Below are 24,792 nucleotides of genomic sequence, written 5' to 3'. Positions count from 1 at the left end.
TGGAGAGGTCTAGTCGTCAGGTTTGGCAACTAACATCTCCAGCCAGAAATTATACAGTTTGGTTTGAGAGTTGCGGTGCTCTGGTATCATTTTGTGTTCTGCTTTGACCTTCTTCCGGCTTTTCCCTCTGTACAGAAACAACCTCAGATTACAGGCGCTTTGGGTTGTGTGATTTCAGGTTGCGAACCGTGCCGAACCCCGAAGTACCGGAACGGGTTACTTCCGTTTTTTGGCGCTTGTGCATTAATTGTGTATTAATTTGGAACTCATTTGTGTAATTGGGTTTATACTGGAAAAATAATTGACAATTCTGTTTGCTAAACAGGCACATGACGGGGTTAAGACCCAGAGAGTCCTTTAATTCCTAGAGGGCGTTCTGTGAAGTGACATCCTTTGTTTGCCCAGGCAGGGGAAAGACAAGGGCTCTTAACCTTTTGTACTTCCGCCTGAAGAACACTCTATTTGTCGTCATGTAGCCTGGGATCAGGATGCAAGGTCTGATCTCCCAAGCACAGGGACCATCTTTTATCATCTCAACCGTGTATTCTTAGTAACTTATTGCTCTCTGCTGAATCCTGTGCAAGACTTTCAGGTAAGTAAACATTATATATATATATATATATATATATATATATGAATGAATATTTATTAAAGTTTCCAATAGTAATACAACAAAAATCAAAAAGAAAAAAAGAAAAAATAACATACATACAAAAATAAGAAAAAAAGAAAAAATAACATACATACAAAAATAAAAATGATTAAAAACACATAAAATTTCCGTTACTTATTTTTCATTAACTTATTTCCCAGACCTCCTCATACCTCCCTTTTTTGTATTCCAATTCAAATTGTTGGTTCAGCAAATCCATATCCAATTCCTTTCTCAAACATCTTATAAACAAAAACCTTGATTTTACCATAATTTTGAAAACCACTTTTTTACTTTATCCAAACTTAACTCTCATCCAAACCTATATAACGGTACTTGTTCTTAAAACATTTCCCTAAGGTCGTAAACATATTTTTCATGCCTTATTTCTGTCTATGTCTAGCTCTGGCTAAGATTACACAGCCTTAGTTCCTTACTTCCAGTTTAAATGCTGTTAAGGGTAGTATATTTTTAGCTCTGCAAAACCAATACCGTATTTTTGTATTTTTCACTCCATAAGATGCACTTTTTTCTTCCTAAAAAGTAAGGGGAAATGTCTGTGCATCTTATGGAGCGAATGTGTGGTCCCTGGAGCCGAATTGCCCAGGGGCGAAAAGCAGATCGTGCTTTTTTTTTTTTTTTTTTGAAAGAGGGAAGAGGGTGTTGAAACAAAGCCGCTGATCCGGAGAGAGATAAGGGATGCTAGAGATAAAGGAGGCTGCCTGGGAGGGGGGACCTAACAACAGCAAACTTGCAAAGAGAGGAAACAGGAAGACTAAAGCAATAAGGAGAGAAATTAGAAGAAAAGGAGGAGCAAAAAACTGCTCCAGCTAAGGAAAAGACACCAAGGCAAACAAGAGGGAAGGGAGCATCAAAAGGAAACAGCTGATCGGTGGGATCAGAACCCTAGGAGATAAGGGTGAGATAAGGGACCCTAGGAGTGGGGAGGTAAAAGCCCATGGATCCTCAGGATTTTTACATTGGGTCACTCCAAATTCACCATCAGATCACATAACATGTCCATGGCTACAGCCTGCACCAAGAAAATCACACACCCACTGTTTCCTGGGGCCGCAATGGTGCAAAAATGTGTTTACAAAGCATGGATCCACATGGACCCTCAGGATCTTTGCATTGGGTCACCCCAAATTCACCATCAGATCACAGGTCTGTGGCCATAGCATGAACCACCAAAATCATACATCCATTGTTTCTTTCAGAATATTTTTTCCCTTCTTTTCCTCCTCTAAAAACTAGGTGTGTCTTATGGAGCGAAAAGTACGGTACTTTGAATTTCCTCTCCTACCGAATAAAGTCCATGAGGTGTGTGGGATTGCCAGCCTCAGGGTTTTAGGATGCCTGTATCAATGCTACTGGGAATTTAGGATCAGAGCTGTGAGAGAACAGCACCCTCCTCAGGGATCTGGGAGAGATTCAGGGAGCATCTCTTTACACTCAGAGTAACTCATACGGAAACTGCCTGGGAAATGTGGGCTGCATTGGTCTCACGAGTTCCTGCCAGGGAAACAAACCAGCTGCTTTGATCATCTCAGACGAGGAGAAGGCAGGTGGGAATCACAACCTCTAGGCTGCTAATTTGGGGGTTGTGGCAACAGGACTTCCCCTGCCCCCCTGGCTTCATCCTGTCCAGGGCTGTAGATGGGGGTGGTGAGGTGGGCCCCCGCCAGGGGTGCAAGCGATGGGGTGTGTGTGTGCAAAATCAGCTAAAAATATGTCCATAAATATAAATATTGATTATTGCCTCATAAGAAAAGGTTTTTAAAAGAGGGTGAATTGAATGGGGGGGTTGGAGGAGGGGGCGCAATCTGGACCATTCTGCCAGGGGCGCAAGATCACACGGGTACGGCTCTGATCCTGTCCTACCTGAGAGTGGGTTGCAGACATTGCTGCGTTTGGGGTCCGCGGCTGCAGGGGAGGGGGGCTGGCCGGCAGGGTCCGTGGGGTGGAAAGGCGACAGCTCTGGGGCGCTGGAGACGGGGACGGGGGTCTCCTCCTCATCACTGGAGGGCGGGCTGGACGCCACGGAGCTGCTGAGGCAGGGGTCCCATTTGGGGGGTCCGCGGGGAGCCCCCGGAGCTTGGCAGTTCTGGCCGACATGCAGCACTTTGGGCTGGGCTTTGCCTTCCCCCGGAATCTCCTCATCTGTGCGGAGAAGGAGAAAAGGTTATTGGCCGACCAGATCCAGTGAGTGGCAGTGCAGTGCAGTGGTTAGAGTGTGAGGCACCAGGACCTGGGGAAGGCCAGGGTTCAGATCCACCTACCTGGGGGCCAGTCACAGCCTCCTCTCAGCCTCGCCTACCCCGCAGGGCCGTTGTGGGGTTTAAATGAGGAGGGGAGAAAGCTCCTCCCAGCTGAGAGACCCAGAAGTAGCAGCTGCAGGAGCACCCATGGGAAAGGGAGCACAGCGGGTGTTGGGAGACCCCTTGAGGTCATCCAACCCAACCCCCACCTCCTCACCTTTCTCGGTGCGGCGGCGGAAGGAGAGCTTGCGGCGCCGCAGGCGGTTGAAGCCACCGTTCATCTCGTCGCTGCTGGGCGACCCCGGGATCATGTTGGTCTGGAAGAGAAGGGGTGGCCGTGAGAAGCGCACGGGGGGGGGGTGTGTGTGTCTCCCAGGACCCCACCTTTCTGGCCCTGAGTTGGCCGGCCACAGAAGCCCACCCCCCTTGGGTCTCCCAGAGGCGTCAACTCACGTCGCGCAGGTTGAAGGTGATCTCCAGGTTGGACCAGAAGTGGTCAGAGAACTCGGGGTACATGTCCAGCACCTCCAGGAGGTCCTCGCGGTGAATCTTGTGCAGGTCGCAGTAGGTCAGGGCGCGCACGTCTGCGTTGGACTTGCCAGGCCGGGCGTACAGGTTGAGGGGCTCCCCAAAGATGTCGTTCTTCCCTGGGAGGGAGGGAGGGAGGGAGGGAGAGAAGGGGGGGGGCTGAGCCCTTGCGCAGCCGGGAGAGGCGCATAGAAGGCCGCACAGGAGATTGCCCTCCTCGTCATCCTCTCGCACCCAGAGCTGGCTCTGCTGTTCCTCCAGAAAACCCCCTCTGCCCCTCCTCCACCCGCTTCTCCCTCTGTGGCCACGATCCCAGGCTCAGCTTCAGTGGCTCCTCAGTGGCCCCGAGTGCCTTCCATCATCTTCGGCTGGTGGCCCAGCTGTGCCCCTATCTGGACAGGGAGAGCCTGACCACTGTTGTCTATGCTCTGGTATCCTCAAGGTTAGATTGCGTTCTACGTAGGGCTGCCTCTGAAGTCGATTTGGAAAGTTCAGCTGGTGCAGAATTCAGCGGCCAGGTTGCTCACCGGAGCAAGAGGGTCTGAGCATATTACACCGATCCTGGTCCAACTGCACTGGCTACCAATTAGTTTCTGGGCCCAATTCAAAGTGCTGGTTTTGACCTATAAAGCCAGGGGTCAGCAACCTAAGGCCTATGGGCCAGAAGCAGCCCACAGAGGTCGTTTGACCGGCCCACAAGCTGCCCCCAAACTGAGCTGCCCACTTGCGTTCTGCGCTAAAGCAGCGCAGCGTGGTGACTTGCTTCCGCGGTGCTGACAATTGCGTCTGCGCAGATGCCAAAAATTGTGCTTCGGGATCTCTGTGGGAATGATCCGGCCCAGGCAAGATATACCGTATTTTTCGCCCTATAGGATGCACTTTTCCCCCTCCAAAAATGAAGGGGAAATGTGTGTGCGTCCTATGGGGCGAATGCAGGCTCTCGCTGAAGCCTGGAGAGCGAGGGGGTCGATGCGCACCAGGCTCTCGCTCTCCAGGCTTCAGGAAGCTACCCGCTGGCCGTGGGAGACCCAGCTCTCCCAGGGCTAGTGGAGACCTTGCCGGCACCCAGAAGCTTGGGGTGCGCTGAACTCCGCACGCCCCAAGCTTCAGGATTAGCGCAGAGCACCTGGGGGGGGGAATAATTCCCCCCCCAAAAGTAGGTGCATCCTATGGGCTGGAGCGTCCTATGGGGCGAAAAATACAGTACCTTGCTTGCCACCCCGTATAAAGCCTTAAACGGCTTGGGACCCCAATACCTCAAGAACCGCCTCTTCCCATACTAACCTACCCAGACCCTGAGATCACATTCTGTGGCCCTTCTTCATGTGTCTCCTCCTTGTGAAGTCCGCAGGGTGGCAACACAAGAACAGGGCCTTCTCTGCAGTGGCTCCCTCTTTGTGGAATGCTCTCCCCAGGGAGGCTCCAGGCGAAAACATTCCTCTCCTTAGTTGGAGGCTTTGGAGCAGAGGTGGGATGTCCCTCTCCCAGGGGTGCTTGAGATGAGATACCTGCATTGCAGGGGGTTGGGCTAGATGGCCCCTGAGGGTCCCCCCTATAATTATATGATCCATTGGAGGTTTTTAAGCAGAGGTCGGATGGCCATTGGTTGTGGCAGCTTTGCTTGTGATTCCAGCATTGCAGAGGCTTCTTGTGGGGCTGGAAGGGACTCTGAGGGTCCTCGAGCATTGGAGGGAGTTGGTCTGGAGAACCCGCTGGGGGTCCCTGCCAACTCTACACTGCTGGGGCAGCTGCGTTTGGGCCTCTTCTCTGCCCATCACTGCTCCTGGCAAGCTTTCTTGCTGCTGGCACTGGCTGGGGCCACAGTCCCAGCCTTCCTGTGCCCTGGCAACCACATGGCTCGTGCAGGAAAGGAGCCGTTTGGGGTCGGGGAGTTGTCCCAGCAAATCATGAAATCCTAGGACTGTACAGTTGGAAGGGACCCCAGGGGTCATCCAGTCCAACCCTCTGCAAAGTGATAGCAGACTGAGGACCGGGCGTGTGTCTGGCGATCTCCACCAGGCAGCAGGGACCTCCCTCCTTGCCAGCAAAGCTATTTGTGGCAGCCTAGATGCTGAGGGCGGCAGGCAGTCCTGGGTGGTGCTGAGTCTCAGGCAGGTCGCAGGGGGCAGGAACGAGGTGGGGAGAAATGGGCAGCCTAGAGCAAGGAGCTGAGAAGAGCTGCCTAGAAATATCCTGGGATGCTCTGCTTCGGTCCCGGGTGAGGCGGCTGCGTCTCAGAAGGAACAGCAGAGACTCATTAAGGCGGATTTCGTCTCTGCGGGGCAAACAGGAGGCCCAGATTTATCTGAGGGCGGTGTCTTCCTCCTGGGCTCTGGCCCCCTTGGAAGCTGGAGCCGGAGGAAGGAGAGGTCGCCGGGAGGCCTGGTTTCCCCTGGAGGAAAGCGGGCAGAGAGTCTTCTGCCAGGGCTTCTCACGGAAGCAAGCTCTGCTCAGGTGCCCGTCCTCCAGCAGCAGGGCATCGGAAGAGGCTGCTGGATCAGGCCAGTGTCCCATCGAGTCCAGCATCCTGTTCTCCCAGGAGCCACCCAAACGCCTGTGGGAAACCAGCAAGCAGGATCTCTCCCCTCCTGCCGTTTCCAGTATTTGGTGCCTCCAACTGCAGGCAGAGCCCTCAGCATCTAGGCTGCCAAGAATAACTTGGCTGGCAAGGGGGGAGGTCCCTCACACGGCCTGGTCCTCAAGCTGCCCAGCCACCGAGAGCCCTCTCCTTCTCCATGAATTTGTCTTATCTCCTTTTGAAGCCACCCAAGTGGGTGGCCCTCCCTGCGCCTCCTGTGGGAGGGAGTTCCACAGTTGAAGAGGGGCAGAAAACCGTCTCTCTGTCCCGCCTTCCCCACGCCAGGCATCCTGCCTTAAACTTCTATCATTGCAACCTTTCTTCAGGCAGGGGCCTTCTCGATGGTGGCGCCCACCCTGTGCAACGCCCTCTCATCAGATGCCAAGGAAAGAAACAGCTGCAGTCCTACCTCAGGATGAAGACGCTTTGGATTGCATGCGCACCGCACCGCACCCGGAAGTACCGGAATGGGCTACTTCCGGGTTTTGGCGGTTGCGCATGCGCAGAAGTGTTGAATCGCGACCCCAACGTCCACTGTATCTGACTTTAGAAGACATCTGAAGGCAACCCTATTTAGGGAAGTTTTTAATGTCCAATGTTTTCTCGCTTTTTATTATCATCATCATCATCATCATCATTAATTCTGTTGGGAGCTGCCTGGAGTAGCTGGGGAAACCCAGCCAGATGGGTGGGGTATAAATAATAAAAATAAAATCATAAAATCATCCTTATCACCACCACCACCACCACCATCATCACCACCGGGGAGTCAGAAACTGCTCTCTGGCCCCAAGGCAGACCCCTGGTCTGTTTCTCTCAGTGCGCTCTGCACTGACCGGCAGCCATGGCTCTCCAGGGATTCAGAGACGGCCGAGATCCAAAGAATTGCCAAATCACAGAATTGTAAAGAATTCTTCATTGGAAAGATCTTTCGCATGGGGAGAGTCGTTTGACAGTGGAACAGGCGACCTCAGAAGACTCTCCTTCCTTGGAGGTTTCAAGCTGGGGTCCTGGGGTTCCTTAGCTCTCATTTCTGCATTGCAGGGGGTGGACCAGATGACCTTTGGGGGTCCCTTCCTCCCCTCTGATTCTATGAGCCCCTCACATTCTGACTCAATGAGGGCCTGAAAAATGCTGGAAACATGAGGTGGGGGCATTCTGACTAAAGCCAAATAAAACACAGCAAAATTCAATGGGTCTTCTGCTCCTGGAGCCTTCCAATCTCTCCTGTCATGTTAAGTCTAACTGTTTAATTGAACATTGAAATGGAAAATAGCTTTGTATGTGTATTGCTGAAGGGAACATGGAAACTTCCATTGGAGCTTGCATGGTGCCTAACAAGTTGATAATCAATTGTTGATGTATCTCTGCTAGCCCTTGCAGGTGTTTAACCTCAGATCACCTGGGAGGGTTATTCAGTTACAAATCTCCATTTTGAGGGAGTTGTCTTAGTTCTCAAGCCACCACAGAAAAAAGGCAAGCAAATGAGTCTTGCATAGAGTCATAGAATTGTAGAGTTGGAAGGGACCCCAAGGGTCATCTAGTCCAAACCCCCCCCCCCGCCTGAAGAGAAAGCAGCTCCAGGGGTGAGACAGACCTGCGATTCCTGGTGTGTTTGAAGTAGTTTTATATTTGCAAGTTGAGCCTATGCCTGGAGAAGCACGTGCTTTTATGCAACTATTTGCTTGTAGCATCCTTTGTTTCTGTGTCTGTTTGCAGAAAGTTCCGTAAGCAAAGCTTTGGGACCATATTTTGGCCTGGACAAGTTTTATTCCAAGTGGAGTCAGTTTCCCTTCATCCGATTGCTGCGTGATATTAATATCTGCCCCAGGACCCCCTCTGCGCCCCCTCACCTAGGATGGCCACGACCACGTCTCCCCGCAGGATCTCAATGGAGCCTCGGGAGATGAAGTAGAGGGCGGTGAGGACGTCTCCGGCGTGGACCAGCGTGTCTCCCGGGGGGGCGTGGGTGGTCTTGAACTTCATGGCCAGCGCCCGCAAGCACCCCTTGGTGGCTCCCTTGAAGGGGCGGCAGTTCTGCAGGAGGCTGCGGTTCAGGTGCAGGCAGATGTCCGCCTGCAGGCACTCGGGGAATCCTTTCAGCACCTGCGGGGGGAGAGAGAGGCGGGTTCGAATCAGCAGAGGAAGGAGCCTCTCCGCAAAAACAGCCCTGTGCTCCAGGACGGTGGTGGAGAGGGAGGGACCTTTGCCAGCTGAGGTCTGCATTTGCTCGTGGAGCTGTGTGACTGTGGTGGGTGGGGCTAGAGGCAAATAAAAATGGGGCCTATTGGACCTCTGTACCAGGCAAAAGACAAACACACATATGTCCAGGCCCGGCCCAGCCAGGCCAAACATCCACTGTTCTGTTCCAACCTGGGTCCAGGGAACCTCAAGAACTGCCTGGACCCTTCTAATATCACTGAGATCATCCACAAGAGCATTGCTCCAAGTCGGTGCGGCTCATTTGAAATGGAGCCTTCAGTCCTGCGGAACTCCCTGCCACTGGAGATCCAGCAGGCGCCTTCTGTGCCAATTTATAAACTCCTGCTGAAACTTTTCTATTCTGCCAGACCTATGCAGACAGTTAAGAAGGCATTCTTCCACAACAGCTGACCAGTGCCTCTTTATAACTTTTTATTGTATGGTTTTAAAAAACATTTCATTGCAAACCATTTTGATATAATTTCATTGACACAGAGGTGTACAAACATTTTTAGAAAAAAATAAGTGCTGGCCCCAAATATTTATTGTTTTACTTATTTAGTAAATACACCTCTTGATTGTAAAAATAAAATAAAAACCCCCACATGGTGGCTTGCAAATTAAAAGATAATAAAATCAAGAAAGCGGACAGCCATAGTTTAAAACATACAAAAAGTTAAAATACTAAGACAGGTTAAAACTCTCACCACCTTTCTAAGCATCCCTACAGGTTTGTTGAAGCAAGAATGTTTTTAGCAAGTGCCAAAAAGAACACAGGGAAGGCGCCTGCTTGGGGTCAAGAGGCAGGGAGTTCCCAAGGACAGGTGCTGCCACACTGAACGACTGAAAGCTTACAAATGCAGAAAACCGGTGTTTTGTGACACTCACAGCGCGCCCAATCCACTGACCGAAGCCTTCAAGGGGCCGCATGTGGGGCAAGGTGATCTTGCAGGTCGTAGGGTGCAAGGAAGCTGCTCTCGCGATCCCAATCCTCTCTCTGCCCCCCAGCTGGCGCTGCGCATGGAGAGGCCCGGCCCACTCACCGCGTTCATGTCGATGCCGTTGGTGTAGGACCAGGCGTGCTGGAAGTATTCCTCCAGGCGCTGGCGAAGCGGGTTGGGGATCTGGTGGAAGCGGATGAACTCTCGCACCCGGAGCATCTGGGTGTGGTAGCGGGCCGTTCCCGAGTAGAGGCGCTGGATGATGGCCGACACATTCCCAAAGATGCTGGCGTACATCAGGGCTGCGGAGAGGGGGGGGCGCTGTGTCAGGGTCCGTCTCCACCCCAACTCTTCCCACATGCAAGGTGGAAATACCTGCCCAGCCAGGCCCTCAGCCTCTCCCAAAACATCATCTGCCCCTCCCTCAATACCTCAAGGACCAGGTCAGGAGGGTGGCAACACAAGAACGGGGCCTTCTCTGCAGTGGCTCCCTGTCTGTGGAATACTATCCCCAGGGAAGTTGGCCTGGCGCCAGGCAAAAGCCGTCCTTTTTAACCAGGCCTTTGGTTGATCTTATTGACATCCCATACCCTTTTAAAAATGTGGCTTTTTGGGGGGGGGGTGTTATTGCTCTTGAGTTGATTTTATATGTTGTGGTCTTGTTGTGACCCGCCCTGAGACCTCCAGGTATAGGGTGGTGTAGAAGTCAAATTAATATTAATAATAATAATAATAATAATAATAATAATAATAATAATAATTTCAATCTCCTCCCTCAAAGAGCTTCTCTCAGTCCACCAGCCTTGTGCATCTGAGCAGAGGCTGCTTGCAGAGGTGCTTTCTGGCCCAGAATGGCAGGGAACCTCTGGAACTCTCTGCCACTTGACAATCCCAATGACTGGGCGTCTTTTGGTGCGTGTGCCGCAGGGGTCCATTGGGAAGAGCCATTTGATGGTGGAACAGGATCCCTCCGAAGGGGATGGATGCTTGAGTTGAGATTCCGTGATCTGGAAGAGCTCCCGGTTGGGAGAGGCTGATCTCTGCCGGGGAACCCATCTAGCAGCAGAGTGGGGGGACGGGACGCCCTGAGTGTGTTTGGGGGGTGGAGAACGGCCTGCCCCCCGCCCTGCCCCACGGCCCTCGCGCCCCACACTCACATCCGATGAGCATGACGCAGATGGAGAAGATCTTCTCGGGGTTGGTGTTGGGGGAGACGTTCCCGAAGCCCACGCTGGTGAGGCTGCTGAAGGTGAAGTAGAGGGCGGTGATGTACTTGTCCTTGATGGTGGGTCCCATGTGGGGGGTGCTCTCGTTGTAGGGCTTGCCGATCTGGCTGCCCAGCGAGTGCAGCCAGCCGATGGTCTTGTCCTCCATGTTGCCGATGGCGTACCAGATGCAGGCCAGCCAGTGCGCAATCAGGGCAAAGGTGCACATCAGCAGGAAGAGGACGGCCGCCCCGTACTCCGAGTAGCGGTCCAGCTTGCGCGCCACTCGCACCAGGCGCAGCAGCCGCGCCGTCTTCAGCAGCCCAATCAGGGTGGTGGTCTGCAGGGGGGCGGGGAGGAGAGGGGCTGTGAGGGCAGGAGCAACAACAACTCCCCCCGCCGCCACTCCAAATTGGGTTACGTATCACAGAACCATCAAACGGTGTCACTGCGATCCCTGCGTTGCAGGGGGTTGGAATAGATGGCCTTTGGGGGCCCCTTCCAACCCAACAGTTATGGGGGTGAGAAGAGACACAAGGGGGACCGATCTGCATCAAGCTCTCTGCCTGACCAAATGCAGGATTCAGATCCTGTAGGGCAAAATGCCCCTTTGGACCCCCCTCCCCTGCAAAAAAACCCACACATGGGCTTGGATTCCACAGCCTTAGAAATTTTGGTTGGCTGATTCCTTAATACAGTGATACCTCAGGTTACAGACACTTCAGGTTACAGACTCTGCTAACCCAGAAATAGTGCTTCAGATTAAGAACTTTGCTTCAGGATGAGAACAGAAATCATGCAGCGGCAGCAGCAGGAGCCCCCATTAGCTAAAGTGGTACCTCAGGTTAAGAACAGTTTCAGGTTAAGAACGGACCTCCGGAACAAATTAAGTACTTAACCCGAGGTACCACTTTATTGTACTCTGTTGCATAATCTGTTCCGGAAGTCTGTTTGACTTACGAAACGTTCAAAAACGAAGGATCAAAGGGCTGTCAGCAAGTTCAATGGGGAAAAATAAGAAACACGCCTAGGCAGCCGTTCGACTTCTGAGGCACGTTCGAAAACAGAAGCATTCACTTCTGGTTTTTCAGCATTCGGCTTCCAAAACGTTCGGCAGCTGAGATGTGTGAAAACTGAGGTTTGACTGTATAAATAACTGCCGCCCCCATCGCTCTTGTTATTCCAAGATGCCCAAGGGATCTTGCAGACTGGATTGCAAACTTCCCTTAGGAGACTTCGGGGCAAAAGGGGCTCCCCATCTCCCACGAGTCCATTTCTTCCTCTTCACTTGCTCTTTCAGAGTCAGGAGCTCCCATAAGAACCTCAGAAGAACAGTAGCAGGATCAGGCCCAAGGAGGCCGGCCCGGTCCAGCCTCCTGCCCCCCACAGTGGCCAGCCAAGGGGAAGCCCAAGCGGGATGGCAGAGCAACAGCCAGCTCCCACTCTTGGTGGCGACTATCCTCAGGTAGACTGACTCTGTCCATGGAGGCTCCATATAGCCCACTGCAATGGCCCACCTAGGGACTCGGGTGGTGCTGTGGGTTAAACCACAGAGCCTAGGACTCGCCAATCAGAAGGTCGGCAGTTCGAATCCCTGTGATGGGGTGAGCTCCCGTTGCTCGGTCCCTGCTCCTGCCAACCTAGCAGTTCGAAAGCACATCAAAGTGCAAATAGATAAATAGGTAAATGGCGTGCACTGCTCTGGTTCGCCAGAAGCGGCTTAGTCATGCTTAGTTATCCTGTATACCTGAAAGAGCGTCTCCACTCCCATCGCTCACCCTGGACACTGAAACCCAGCGCCGAGGGCCTTCTGGCGGTTCCCTCATTGCGAGAAGTGAGGTTACAGGGAACCAGGCAGAGGGCCTTCTCGGTGGTGGCACCCGCCCTGTGGAAAGCCCTCTCACCAGATGTGAAGGAAATAAGCAGCTATCTTATCTTTAAAAGACATTTGAAGGCAGGCCTGTTTGGGGAAGCTTTTAATATTTAATGCTGTACTGCTTTTTAACACTCGATTGGGAGCCACCCAGAGTGGCTGGGGAAACTCAGCCAGATGGGCGGGGTATAAATAATAAATTATTATTATTATTATGCTGGCCACATGACCCAGAAGCTGCACGCCGGCTTCCTCAGCCAGTAAAGCGAGATGAGCGCCGCAACCCCAGTATCGGCCACGCCTGGACCTAATGGTCAGGGGTCCCTTGACCTTTATCCTTTAATGGCCCACCTCCTAGTCCAGTGCCCTATTCTCTCCATGGTCAACAAGATGCTGCTCTGCAGGGAATCCTGCATGGTGACTCATCCTGCGTCCAAATGTGATCCAGCCCTGAGTCTTCCCACCCCCGGGAGCAGAAAGAGCGGGCCCCCCAGGTGCGCTTCTGGCTGGGTCCAGAGACCCCCCCCCCACCTCCCAGCCTGCTCTCCGCAGCCAGGAGCAGACGGGTGCCCCCCCCCAGCTGCTCCTCTGAGGCAGCCGCCATCTCGGCAGGCACACCTGAGCCTCACAAATTCTCCTCCCCCTCCCCCCATGCACCTGGAGCACAGGATGGGGGGCCTCCCTGGGGGCCAGACCCAGTTTCCTCGCCGGCTCCTGCCTCTCCAGCTGCCCTGTGAGCATGTGCAGGAAGCGTGGGGAGGGGGCAAGAGACGTTCTTTGGGGTGCCAAGATTGCAGCCTCCCATCCGAAGCAAAATCCCTCCCGGCCCTGGCCGATGGAGGCCATGAACTCCCCACACAGACGGGGATGGGGGAGACGGGTTGAGCTGAGAGGGCAGGGGGTGAAAAGGACAGACCCCCCTCCAGCCCCCCCTCCTTAGGCTCCTGTGGCCGCCACATCCCGGCCTCCAGGGTCTCCCACTTCGAGGCTGAGATAGGAAACCCAATGGCCAAACGGCACCATGGCCCTTTTTGTTTGCACAACTGAATGCCTAGACGCCCCGCGGATTAGCTGATAACGGGACAGCGCAGCAGCAAAAGTGGCCTTTGGTGCCCTGAGACCCCACAAGTCAGCTGACTGGCACTGCAGCAGCACCAGCCGGCCAGGTGGAGATGTTAGTCGCCAAACCCGGTGGCCAGACATCTCTCGCAAAAGGCCGGTTGCCTGTTGCAAAATTCAGTTTCAAACATGGAACACCAGGACAGAAGGACGTGTCTCAAAACTGCCTCCTACCACACAGCCCATCCGGCCGCTCCAGGGTTTAGACAGGGGAGACCCCCCCCAGCCCTGGATGGAGATAATAAGAACCTGAGAAGAGCCTGCTGGATCCGGCCAACTGCCCATCAGGTCCAGCACCCTGTTCTCACAGTGGTCAGCCAGAAACCCACAAGCAGGATCTGAGCCCCAGAGCTCTCTTCCCGCCGGTGGTTTCCAGCAACTCGGATTCAGAAGCATTGGGGCCTCCAGCCATGATGGCCGGTAGCCCTTCATGGCCCTCTCCTCCTCCATGAATTTGTCCAATCCTTTTTTAAAGCCATCCACATTGGTGGCCATCCCTGTCTCCAGTGGCAGAGAGTTCCATAGTTTACAGTGCATGAGGGACTTTCTTTCATCTGCCATGAATCCTGATGCCATTGGGGACTGAGCCAGGGACTTGTCCTTCTCTCCTTCTCCATCCTCAGCTACCTGGAGGGGCTACCTGCCATCTGCCCCCCACCCTCTGCAACCCTCACTTCCAAACTTTATATGAAGACAAGAGTTCAGGACCTTTCCATGACAGAGATCTGACAGCTGGACACTTCTTTCTCCTAGGATGTCTACACAATAGGGAAACTCTACACCTGTTGAATTCCTGCCTGTCCTGCAGCCACCGAAGGCACTGCCCATCCTTTTCACAGAAACTAAACCCTCCGCTTTCTATTGCCCTTGCCTTCCCCCGGAGCAGGAAGAGTGTTTGGGGACATTCTGTAACCTGGCGGCCTTGCGAAGAGGAGCGGCGCCGAAACGCCGGGCTTTTTGGGACTGTACCTCCTCGGAGCCGGAGCCGAAGATGAGCAGGTCGAAGGGGATGGCGGCCACCATGTCAATGAGGAACCAGCCCTTGAAGTAGTGGATGGCGATCTTGGCCGGGTGGCTGACCACCTCCTCGTTGCAGTTGACGTAGGTGGTGCGGAAGTTGATGAGGATGTCGATGATGAACATGATGTCCACGATGAGGTCGACCACGTTGAGGGGGCTGCAGGAGTAGCCGCAGAAGCGGCGCGCCTGCTCCTCCCGGTCGTGCAGCAGGAAGGCGGCCGAGTAGGGCGTGAAGATGGCCGTGTAGATGACCAGCAGCAGGATCAGCCAATCCCAGACCGCCTTGAAGGGGCTGTAGTGCAGGATCGTCCACTTGTGGATGCGGGGCGCCTGCAGCTTGTACTCCGGGAGGACGTCAGCGCCCAGAGACAGGACCTGGGGAGGGAGGGAAGGGACACGGGGGCCATCAGAGAGAGAGGCAGAATCACCCCCCCCCCCCCCGGGAAAGGTGCCCCCCAGTGACCCCAACAGAGTCAGCTTCCATGCCCATCCGTCAGGAACGCTTCGGTTGCCATTCATGCGCCGCAGGGGGTTGGACTGGATGACCTTTGGGGGACCCTTCCAACCCTACAGTTCTGTGATTCTCTCACCAGGCCCTGCTCTCCCGATAAGATGTGACAGAGGCCGTGGCCTGGCTGCAGGGGAGGGGCTGCAGTGGTGATGGATCCAGGCCCCGGGAGGCTGGAACAGCACCCCCCTGCCACACATACTGAGAAGCTGAAGGAGAAAAGACACCAGCTCTGTAAAGAGACCATGACTTGGCTGGTTGGGCAGCCTCATGCCAGGGATCCTTGAGCTGAGATTCCTGCTCTGCCCGGGGGTTGGGCTGGATGGCCCCTGGGGTTCCCTCAAAGCTCTGCAATTCTGCCATCCCTTCTGCCTCCTTCTCCTCACCCCAGGATGGCCTCTGTGGAAAAAGGAGAGGGGTCCCCACACCTAGTCTCCGTGGGCGATGCAGCCGTGGGCCTCAGTCCCCCTTCAAGGAACTGCAGGCTTTGCAAGGGACCCCTAAGGACCATCTAGTCCAACCCGGGAGCTGAAGCTTCGCTGGCAGATTCAGCGCCTCTTTCCTCCTCCTCCTGCCAGCTGTCTCAGGCTAAGGTGGGGAGACACACACCACAAATGGGGGGGGGGAGGGGAGAAAGCCAGCTGCTTGTCCCCCCACCCAGGGAGACCCTGAGCTATTTGTTCCCAGCATGCTTTGCTGCGCCCCCCTTCCCTGCTGCCTCCGATTCCCCAGCCGGCTGCCCCAGGAGCACCTTCTATTTATAACCTTCCTGGCCACCCCATGCCAGGGTGCCCTCCAGACGGGCAGGACAGCTAATTCCTCCTGGCTCTGAAGCGGGGGGGTGTGTGTCAGCAGCTGGAGGGGGGGCAGCAGCTGCACAGCCACCTCTGGCCCCTCTGCCAAAAGTCCCAGGAATGGAGCGTCCTGAAAACGGGCCTTTTGCCCCCGCCCCTCAAGCTGCCACCCCCCCAGGGGCACCTCCCCTGACCCTGGCAGACTCCCCACAAAAGACTCCAGATCATGCTGCTTAGCTAAAGGGTGCTGAGCACCACCCTTGTGATCTTGGGGGGGGGGCAAGGTTGAATTTGGCTCTGGTCACGACATGGTGACAACAAAGCACTCTGCACATCCTCAGGGGAACCTACAAATTCAGTATGGCTGCCTTGACATGGGTGGTTGTCCTACTCAGAGTAGACCCACTGGAAATCATGAGCAGGAGCCTTTGGGGTCGTTGCCCAAAATTCAAAAATGGGTGCTGCTGCTGCATCCCCCCCCCCAACTCCCTTGAACTCTGGCCTGGCTTTGGCTCATGAAATGGGCAGACCACCTGCCACCCAGTTCAAACTGGGTCACTGGTATGTGGAGACTGGCTGGGTTCTTGCCCGCAAGGAGCCCCTCCACAATTTCTGCTCTGGGGAGACCCTTTCCCTGCGCTGCTCTGTCACTTCAGGTGAGCCCAAGACAATCCAAAGACACCCTCCTTGCAACGCTCCCAGTCAGAGCTGGAACACGGGACACAGCAAGAGTGCCTCTGAGCACAGGCAGAGTGTCTTCCTCCCTCTGCAGTGCAATCCACCACACACAACAGCGCCCCCCACTCTGCTAAGAGCAGGGAGAAGCCCTTGTTCAGGGAGACATCAAAGCAGCCCAGAAGCCCCCTAACCTCTCTGGTGGGGAACTGCTAAGACCCCAGTGTCTCTCCAGCCCATCAGCTGGGGACCTCTGTGCTGCTGGGTGCTGGTCTGTTCTCCACTGACTCCCCCCCCACCTGAAGCCCCCTCCCAACCCACAAGGCAGCACCTGCACCCCCATTGGAATGGGATCCCAGCCCAGAGATGTCCTCAGAGTCCTAAACCACAGCAATGTTTTAAAAACGACAAAAAACAGCAAGAAAGTGCCTCTGAGCACACACAGAGTGCCTTTCCCACGTGACGGTGTAACCTCAGAAGACTTACGTAAGCTCAAAGCTCCCCGAGGAAGAATGTGAAACCAAACAGCTTTGCCCCACCTGACCCTCTGCTCCACGAAGCGCCAGAGCGGGTGTCCCCCCAGGCCCCCTTCTGCCCCCCACCAGGAACGAGGAAGGGTTGAAGGTGGATGGGGGGGTCACTCCGCTCCCTTTCATCCTCAGCCCCACACCCAAGCCCCTCTCCCCAGCAAAGCGCAGTGGGATGCTGGGGGACCCTCGCAAATCCACCTTCCTGAACAGCAGCTCCAAGCGGCTTTTGAACTCGGATCCCTTGGCGTCTGGCCACCTCACTCTCCCCTAGCTCAGCCCCAAAGCTGAGTCCATACTGCAGCCAAGAGTGCCTCTGAGCATATTAAGAGTGAGCATCCCTCTATGCAGCCGTATGAACTACAAAAGAGCCTGCTCATAGCTATTTCAAACAGTTTCCCTATTTCAAAGGGAAATTCCCTTATTCCGAATAGGATTCCTCACAAGAAAAGGGAAAAGATGACAGCTATGAGCCTGCTGGATCAGGCCAGTGGGGGACCATTCAGCCCAGCCTCCTGCCCTCCCAGGGGCCCACTAGATGCCCCAATGGGAAAACAGCAAGCAGGATCCAAGCCCAGAGCCCTCTCCACTTCCAGCAGCTGGGATGCAGACGCCATCCTGGCTGGATCCGTCCAACCCTCTAATCTGTATGCTTTACTTGAGATTCCTTCCTTACAGGGGATGGACTAGAGGACCCTCAGGGGTCCCTTCCAACTCTATGGCTCCAAAGCCGCCCACCCCTCTTGTGGGAGGGAGTTCCACCGTTTAACTATTTGCTGCCTGAAGAAGTCCTGCCCCATGCATCCCAGTTTAGTGATAACTCAGCCCCCCAGACCTATTCCTTCCATAAATAAACCAGAGAGGGGACCCCACCCTCCCGCTTCTGCCCCACGGAGGACAAATGGAGACCCTCCCCTCCTCCCCCCCCGGGGGAAAGCGCCTACCTTGTCTCCCTGCTCCCCATCCTGGGCCCTGGCTCTGGCGTGGGCGCCGCTGCCGCTGTCCAGGCACAGGCAGGTGCCACACAGGGAAGCCCCAGGCATGGGGGGCGCTCCGGGCTGGGGGGCAGCGGTGGCGGTGGCAGAGGGGCCCGAGAAATCCTGGAGCAGCTGCAGGAGGGAAGCCAGCATCCTCTCGCGAAGGCACTGCTGCCCGCATGGTGCTCAGCCCCAGCTGCGTGCCCGGTGGGGGGCACCCAGAGGGCAGGGGGCGGGCAACCCTCTGGTGCCTGGGGCGCTGGGCATGCTGCCGGCCTGAGGAGGAGCCCCTTGCGGAGGGGGTGCAGGGAGCGGGCAGAGCAGCCACCCAGAGCGGCTGCCAGGCTCGGATGTTGGGGAGGCGGGCAAGGCGGCAGCGAGAGAGAGAGGCAGGCAGGCAGGCTGGAAAATTATTGGGGCGGAAATTTTACCCAGCCTGCCCTGCTCTCTGTCTCCCAGCGCCAGAAGGAGCCAGGCTGGTCAGCCTTCCCAGCCGTTAACCCTTCGCCAGGGCGGACGGGTTGGTAGATGCCCCCCTGGCACTGCCAAGGCACCGGAGAAGCCTGGCCCCCGGGGGGAGAGGAGGGTGGTGGCAGCCCTGGCAGCTGCGTGGGCATCCTCTCTCCCCTCCCCAAAACAGGCCCCCTTGGCGGGGCAGTAGAAAGCCCTCCCCACCAGGCAAGACATGCCAAGCCTCGCTCCCCACCCACCTTGCGTGTGTTTGCGCACAGTTATTTTGGTACCAGACAGGCTGGCGTGTGTGTGAAAGAGTTCTAATGCTAAGGGGTGGGGGGAGACACACAAAAAAGATTTTTCAGCAGGGCTTTCAGGAGCTGAGCAGGCCACAAAGAGCGCCCCCCCCCTGCAGAAATGTGATGTCGTTTGATTGCTCAAGCAAGCGAATCAAGGTATATCCTGTAGGGGAAGGAATTTGCCTCCCCACCTCCTGGGGGAAAAGTCCCTCCTAACTATAGAATCATAAGAGTTGTGGGAAGGGGGCCTGGGGGTCAGCTAGCCCAACCCCCTGAAGGGCAGGAATCGCAGCCGAAGAACCCCAGCTGACCTAATGAAGGAGACGCCACCGCCTTCTGAAATGAGAGACTCATCAAATGATATAACTGTTGACTGGGAAGGTTCCCCCAAGGGCCATCTAGTCGTGTCCCCCCCCCCCCCCCATTGCAGGAACTGCAGCTAAACGATCAGACACACACACACACACACACACACACACACACACACACACACACTCATCCCCTTCCCAAGTGAGTCAAACTGCTCTTTCCATCAGAAACAGGATCTGCAGCTGGCCTACCTGGCAGGCTGGATGTACAAAGGAAGCTCTCCACCCCAAAGGTACTTTGCACATCAAAAGTGCTCTGAGCATGCTTGTTGCTGCTTCTTTAGCTTTCATGCACAGTGGTACCTCGGGTTACAGACGCTTCAGGCTACAGACTCCGCTAACCCAGAAATAGTACCTCGGGTTTAAGAACTTTGTTTCAGGATGAGAACAGAAATCGTGCTCTGGCGGCATGGCGGCAGCAGGAGGCCCCATTAGCTAAAGTGGTGCTTCAGGTTAAGAACAGTTTCAGGTTAAGAACGGACCTCCGGAACGAATTAAGTACTTTACCCGAGGTACCACTGTATATTTTAATAAGGTTGTTGTTGTTGGCATTCTGACTCAACCTCAGGAAGGACTTGCCAGCAGGAACTGCTGCTCAACGGTGGGATGGAAGGTTGGAGGTTGGATGGCAGCCTGTCATGGAGGCTTTCAATGAGATTCCTGCACTGAGAGGGTTGGACTGGATGGCCACCAGGGGTCCCACCCAACTCTACGATTCTATGATCCATCTGCCTCCAGAGACAATGGAGTGCGCTTCCAGGGGTGAAGCCAAACCGCTGTGTGAGCAGCCAAGAGTGACCTTCCTGGGCGCAAGGCTGGGCCGTGTGCGTGGGGGTCCCGGGATGCCCAGATGACAAGACCCCCATTCTCAGCCTCGCTGATGTGGCCCAAAGGAAAGGTGAGCCAGGCGTGGGACTCTGGATTTCTGTAGGGCTTTCTGGTGAGCCTTCTCTTCTCCCCCCAGGACAGTGGAGGTTCAGGATCAGAGTTTTCTCTAACTGAGATGGGCTCCCTTCCCATCTGCCCCTGATATTTTAACACTTGAGTTTATAGGTAGTTAACAGTTTAGTGTTGTTACTTTATTCTGCAAGACACTTTGGAATCCTTGGACAGAAAGTGACCCCTAAATGGTTTTAATAAGCAAATAATAAATAGAGGAACGGATGGGTGGAACATCGTGGTTCCTGCTTCCGCATGCTCAGGTCTGCTTTCAGCAGAAGGGAAACTGAGGCAGGAGGGGCAGCAGGTGCCAAGGAGGAGGATGTGGAAGGGTGCCTTGTTGTTATTATATTTATATACCAGCTTTATTTTTGAATTCTGGTGCTGAAGGAGACTCTTGAGAGTCCCATGGACTGCAAGAAGATCAAACCTCTCCATTCTGAAGGAAATCAGCCCTGAGTGCTCACTGGAAGGACAGATCCTGAAGCTGAGGCTCCCAAGACTTTGGCCACCTCATGAGAAGAGAAGACTCCCTGGAAAAGACCCTGATGTGGGGAAAGATGGAGGGCACAAGGAGAAGGGGACGACAGAGGACGAGATGGTGGGACAGTGTTCTCAAAGCTACCAGCATGAGTTTGACCAAACTGCGGGAGGCAGTAGAAGACAGGAGGGCCTGGCGTGCTCTGGTCCAGGGGGTCACCAAGAGGCGGACATGACTAAATAACTAAACAACAACAACAAATAGAGGAACGGATGGGTGGAACAGCGTGGTACCTGCTTCCGCATGCTCAGGTCTGCTTTCAGCAGCAGGGAAACTGAGGCAGGAGGGGTGGCAGGTGCCAAGGAGGAGGATGTGGAAGGGTGCCTTGTTGTTGTTGTTATTATTATTTATCTTTATATACTACCTTTATCTTCAAAGGATCTCCAAGGGGTCACATGGCTGCCCTCCTCCCCATTCCACCCTCACAACAACCCTAAGAGATGGCAACTGACTCCAAGGTCACCCCCTGGGGATTCAAACCCTCCTCTCCCAGGTCCCAGCCCAGCACTCTAACCATTAGGCCCCCCTGGCAGTGCCTGGTTGGGGGAGACTGGCCTGTGGGCTTGGCCGAGGGGGTGGGTCCTGTGGGTCTCAGCCCCCCTGCCATGCTGCGGACCCCGTGGGTTGCTTTCTAGACCTATCATTTTTATCAAATCTCCAAAAAAATTCCAAAACATTGTTGTGTACAATTTTCCTTCTTCTTGACTTCCCAGACCTCCTTTCCTGATGTTTATTTTAAACTTCTTTTTATGAGCAGCCTTACAGCACATATGCTTTTATTATCTGAACTTTGCTGTCATTAGTTCTTTCGAAAACCCACGGCTTATATTCCAAATCCAATGGGATTGCGTTCAAATAGTCTGATCCGGACGCGATACTTTTCCAAGAGGGCACTTTCGAAAGCCTCCCATGAATAAATAAGTTTTCCTGAGTGTGCGAGGAACGGCTGGCAGAGAAATGGTGAAAATGGCCGGGCTGGCCCTGCCTCCTCTTCTCATCTGGGCTGGCCCGTTACGAAGAAACCCACAAGCAGGATCCGACCCCCAGAGCCACCCTCCCCTTATCCCGGCTGGCTGAGAGCCACTGAGGGGGAAGGTAAGACTAAGGAGAGCCTTGCTGGCTCAGGCTCACAGCTGGGCCCTTGGCTCAACGCAGCAGATTCTTACAGAACCATAGTTTTGGAAGGGACCCCAGGGGTCATCCAGACCAACCCCCTGCAAGGCATCCAGGGCCGATGGCCATCCAGCCTCTGCTCAAAACCCGCAAGGAAGGAGCGTCCACCCCGTCCACCCTGCACCGGAACAGCTCTTGCGGCCTGAAGCCTCTTCCCGATGTTCTTAATGGCTTGCCGGTGGTTCTTCCGAGGTTCTTAATGGCTCCCCAAGCCCATCATCCTCTTCTCGCAGAGGCCAGCCAGAGGCCCCGTCCGGGAAGCAGCCACAGGAACAACCCTCCCCTCCTGCGGTTTCCAGAAGAGCCTAAGTACAGTGGTCGCTCGGGTTGCGATTCGGCGCTTCTGCGCATGCGCAAAGTGTGATCGCTGAAACCCAGAAGTAACCCGTTCCAGTACTTCGGGATTTCGGCAGTCCGCCACCCCAAAAAACACACCCTGAAATGTCTGTAACCCGAGGTGTGACAGGACCCCCTGAAGAACCGGCTGGATGGGGTCAGCAGTGGGTCCTTTTAGTCCGGCATCCTGTTCTCACAGTGCCAAGCGGATCCTTTTGAGAAGCCTCCAAGCAGGATCCAAGCATGAGAGCCACACTCTCCCCGCCTGCGGTTTCCAGCCACCACCATCCAGAAGCAGAGTAGAGCCATCCTGGCTAGCAGGCCTTGAAAGCCGCCTCCTCACCCATGAACTTAAAATCATGGAATTGTAGCGTTGGGCAGGACCCCAAAGGTCATCCAGCCCAACCCCCTGCAATGCAGGAATCTTCTTGAACCCTCTTTCCAATCCATCCAGGTTGCTGGCCCTCACTGCCTCCTGTGGCAGGGAGTTCCATAGTTAAACTCAGAGGGAAGGAGGGCTTTCTTTTATTGGTGCTGGATTTTCTCACGTTCAGTTTCATGGAGTGTCCACAAAATGTGGTCTGATGAGGGAGGGGCTGGTCTTGGCACATTCACCCCCTCCAGTCAGTCTAAAACAGCCTTTCTCAACCTGTGGGTCCCCAGATGTTGTTGAACTACAACTCCCATCACCCCTAGCTAGCAAGGCCAGAGCTCAGGGACGATGGGAGTTGTAGTCCAACCACATCTGGGGACCCACAGGTGGAGAACCGCTGGTCTAAAAGGATGCAGGAACAAGGGGGGCAGGCATGGGGGTGTGGAGCGAGGCCCCCTTGGTTCTCCAGGGTTTCAGGCGGGGGGGGGGGTCATGAGAGGCCCCCCACACACCCAGATCTTTTCTCAGGGGTGTGGGGCCCACTTGTAGGATGAAGCTGGGGGCCCCTCTTGGTAAGGGGGGGGGGTCCTTTCCTGGGCTGAGCTGCCTCTTTAAGGGCTGCCAAAATGTTCCCTGTCTGCTCCAGTTCCATTTTTAGCGAGGGAGGGGGGCAGAGGTCCAAGGGGGAGGGGGCCACCCAGGCTGAGGAGAGATGCGCTAAAATTAACTGGCCTCCTTTGGGCACCAAATTGGGACAAAATATTGGCCTTTGCTGGGAAAGCAAGGCAAAGCTGGACAGGGGGGATGTGGGGGGGGAGGGGGGAGGAAGGAGCAATCTTTCCTCCCTCCCCACAAGAGAGACAAAGGGAGAGGGGGGAGCCATGACTGTGTGTGTGTGTGATGCATCTCTTTTACCAGGTCTTCCACCTAACTCATTTTTGGATATGGCCTTTTTTTTGGGGGGGTCCCTCCAGAGCCCCCTCCAGACCGGAAGGCAGCTCAGAGAGGGGTCAGCACCTCCAGGCATCTTAGCAGGGGGCTCTGCTTTGCTATGGCTGGGTGTATTTTTTGGGAGGGGCATGTTCCTTGAAAGAAGGTTCTCTGAATCAAACTCACTCACAGAAGGTTTGCAGGACACCCCCCTTACCCCCCAAACAACCTGGCAGAGTCCAGTTCACCAGGTCTCTTTATCCATGGCTTAGAGACAGCCCCCCCCCCGCAGATTCAGGTTGCCCACTCCAGAGTCTCCCCCCCCCCCAATACAATCAAAGAAGCACAGGTTTGTCGAGTTGGAAGGGCCCCCCAGGGCTCATCCATTCCAACCCCTGCAGCGCAGGAACTGCAGTTGAAGAATCCCTGACAGGGGGATCTGCCATTGGACAGGATTCAGCAGCCTGGAAAAAAGCGCCAGCTGTATTTGATTAAAAATGCACATTTCCAGACCCCAAGGCACCGTTGGGTATTCTTGCTGCAGAATTCCTGATCAATTAATTAGGAATATCTTGATGGGGGGGCGGGGAGCTTTTGGACAGTCGAAGGGGCGCCCTGGGAAGGCCGTCTCTCTATCCGGGGGGCTGGGCTAGATGACCCTTGCCAGCCCCTCTACGACTCTACGGCTGATTTCCTGAGTGCCTGAGCCAGGGAGATGGCAGGAAGATGGAGGAATGCAGGAGTTGCAAAACGTACTTGTGGGTGGCACAAAATTGGCACTAACCCGATCTAGCCCTCCCTGAGAATATGAGGATTGGAACGGCATCCATCCTCTGGAACCCCTTGAACCTGCAGCCTTGGTCAGGCTCCCCCTGGCGACACGGGGCTCCTCTTCCCATTTTACAGAAGTGGAGACTGAGGGCGGCTGCCTTGCCCAGGGGGGTTCAGGGGGGGTCCTTGGCACGGCTTGCACCAGGGGAACAGACTTCCAAGGAGCTCATTCGCCTGCTTCCTGAACATGCAGGCCTATCGCCAGCTCACCAGAGGAACTGAAACAGACCAGCTGGCTGTGCTAAAGTCTTTCTGACAGACCCTCTTGATCAGTGGGGCTGGGTCCTTCTTGGGGGTTCCACTGACCCCTGGGTGGTGGCCTGGGAGGGGCCATTCTCCGTGGGATCCCCCCCCCCAGGGCATCGTTCACTTCCACTGCATTGCTTCCTCTGTGCTGAAGAGGCTCCACTAAACCCAGTGCTCCCCCCCCCCAAAAAAATGTTGAGAGATACTCTCATTTTCCTACTCATATTGAAATACTGCCCCTCAGTGAGGCCAAACTTAGATTCATAAATTGTTTAGGGGTATGAGTACCCCAGCGTCCCCCCAGGAAAAAACCACAGTCCGTACCTGACATTTAGCACCTGAAATTGAAATATATATAGGGGGGGGGGACTTGGCCTGGTTTGGAAACTGAGGGCAGTCAAAATGACCCACACTTGGGGGGGGGCTCCTTTGAACAAGCCCCC

At 54.8% G+C, this 24,792-nt stretch overlaps 1 protein-coding gene across 1 annotated transcript in view; it reads right to left on the bottom strand.

The window, feature by feature from the left end:
- KCNH2 (potassium voltage-gated channel subfamily H member 2) overlaps nucleotides 1–24,792 on the bottom strand; it is an 81,733-nt gene that overhangs the window by 5,300 nt on the left and 51,641 nt on the right. Inside the window, exons 6-12 of the mRNA XM_083706207.1 lie at nucleotides 14,329–14,754; nucleotides 10,320–10,707; nucleotides 9,265–9,464; nucleotides 7,873–8,125; nucleotides 3,367–3,560; nucleotides 3,131–3,230; nucleotides 2,379–2,815 (exon numbers count right to left, since the gene is read on the bottom strand). Coding sequence (XP_083562333.1) covers nucleotides 2,379–2,815; nucleotides 3,131–3,230; nucleotides 3,367–3,560; nucleotides 7,873–8,125; nucleotides 9,265–9,464; nucleotides 10,320–10,707; nucleotides 14,329–14,754 — 1,998 coding nt within the window. The remainder of the gene's footprint in view (nucleotides 1–2,378; nucleotides 2,816–3,130; nucleotides 3,231–3,366; nucleotides 3,561–7,872; nucleotides 8,126–9,264; nucleotides 9,465–10,319; nucleotides 10,708–14,328; nucleotides 14,755–24,792) is intronic.

This window comes from Podarcis gaigeae, assembly GCF_964106915.1.
Source record: "Podarcis gaigeae genome assembly, chromosome: 12".
Lineage (NCBI taxonomy): Eukaryota > Metazoa > Chordata > Lepidosauria > Squamata > Lacertidae > Podarcis > Podarcis gaigeae.
The sequence above is the reverse complement of the archived record's forward strand: the minus strand, read 5'-3'. Positions and strand labels throughout refer to the sequence as shown.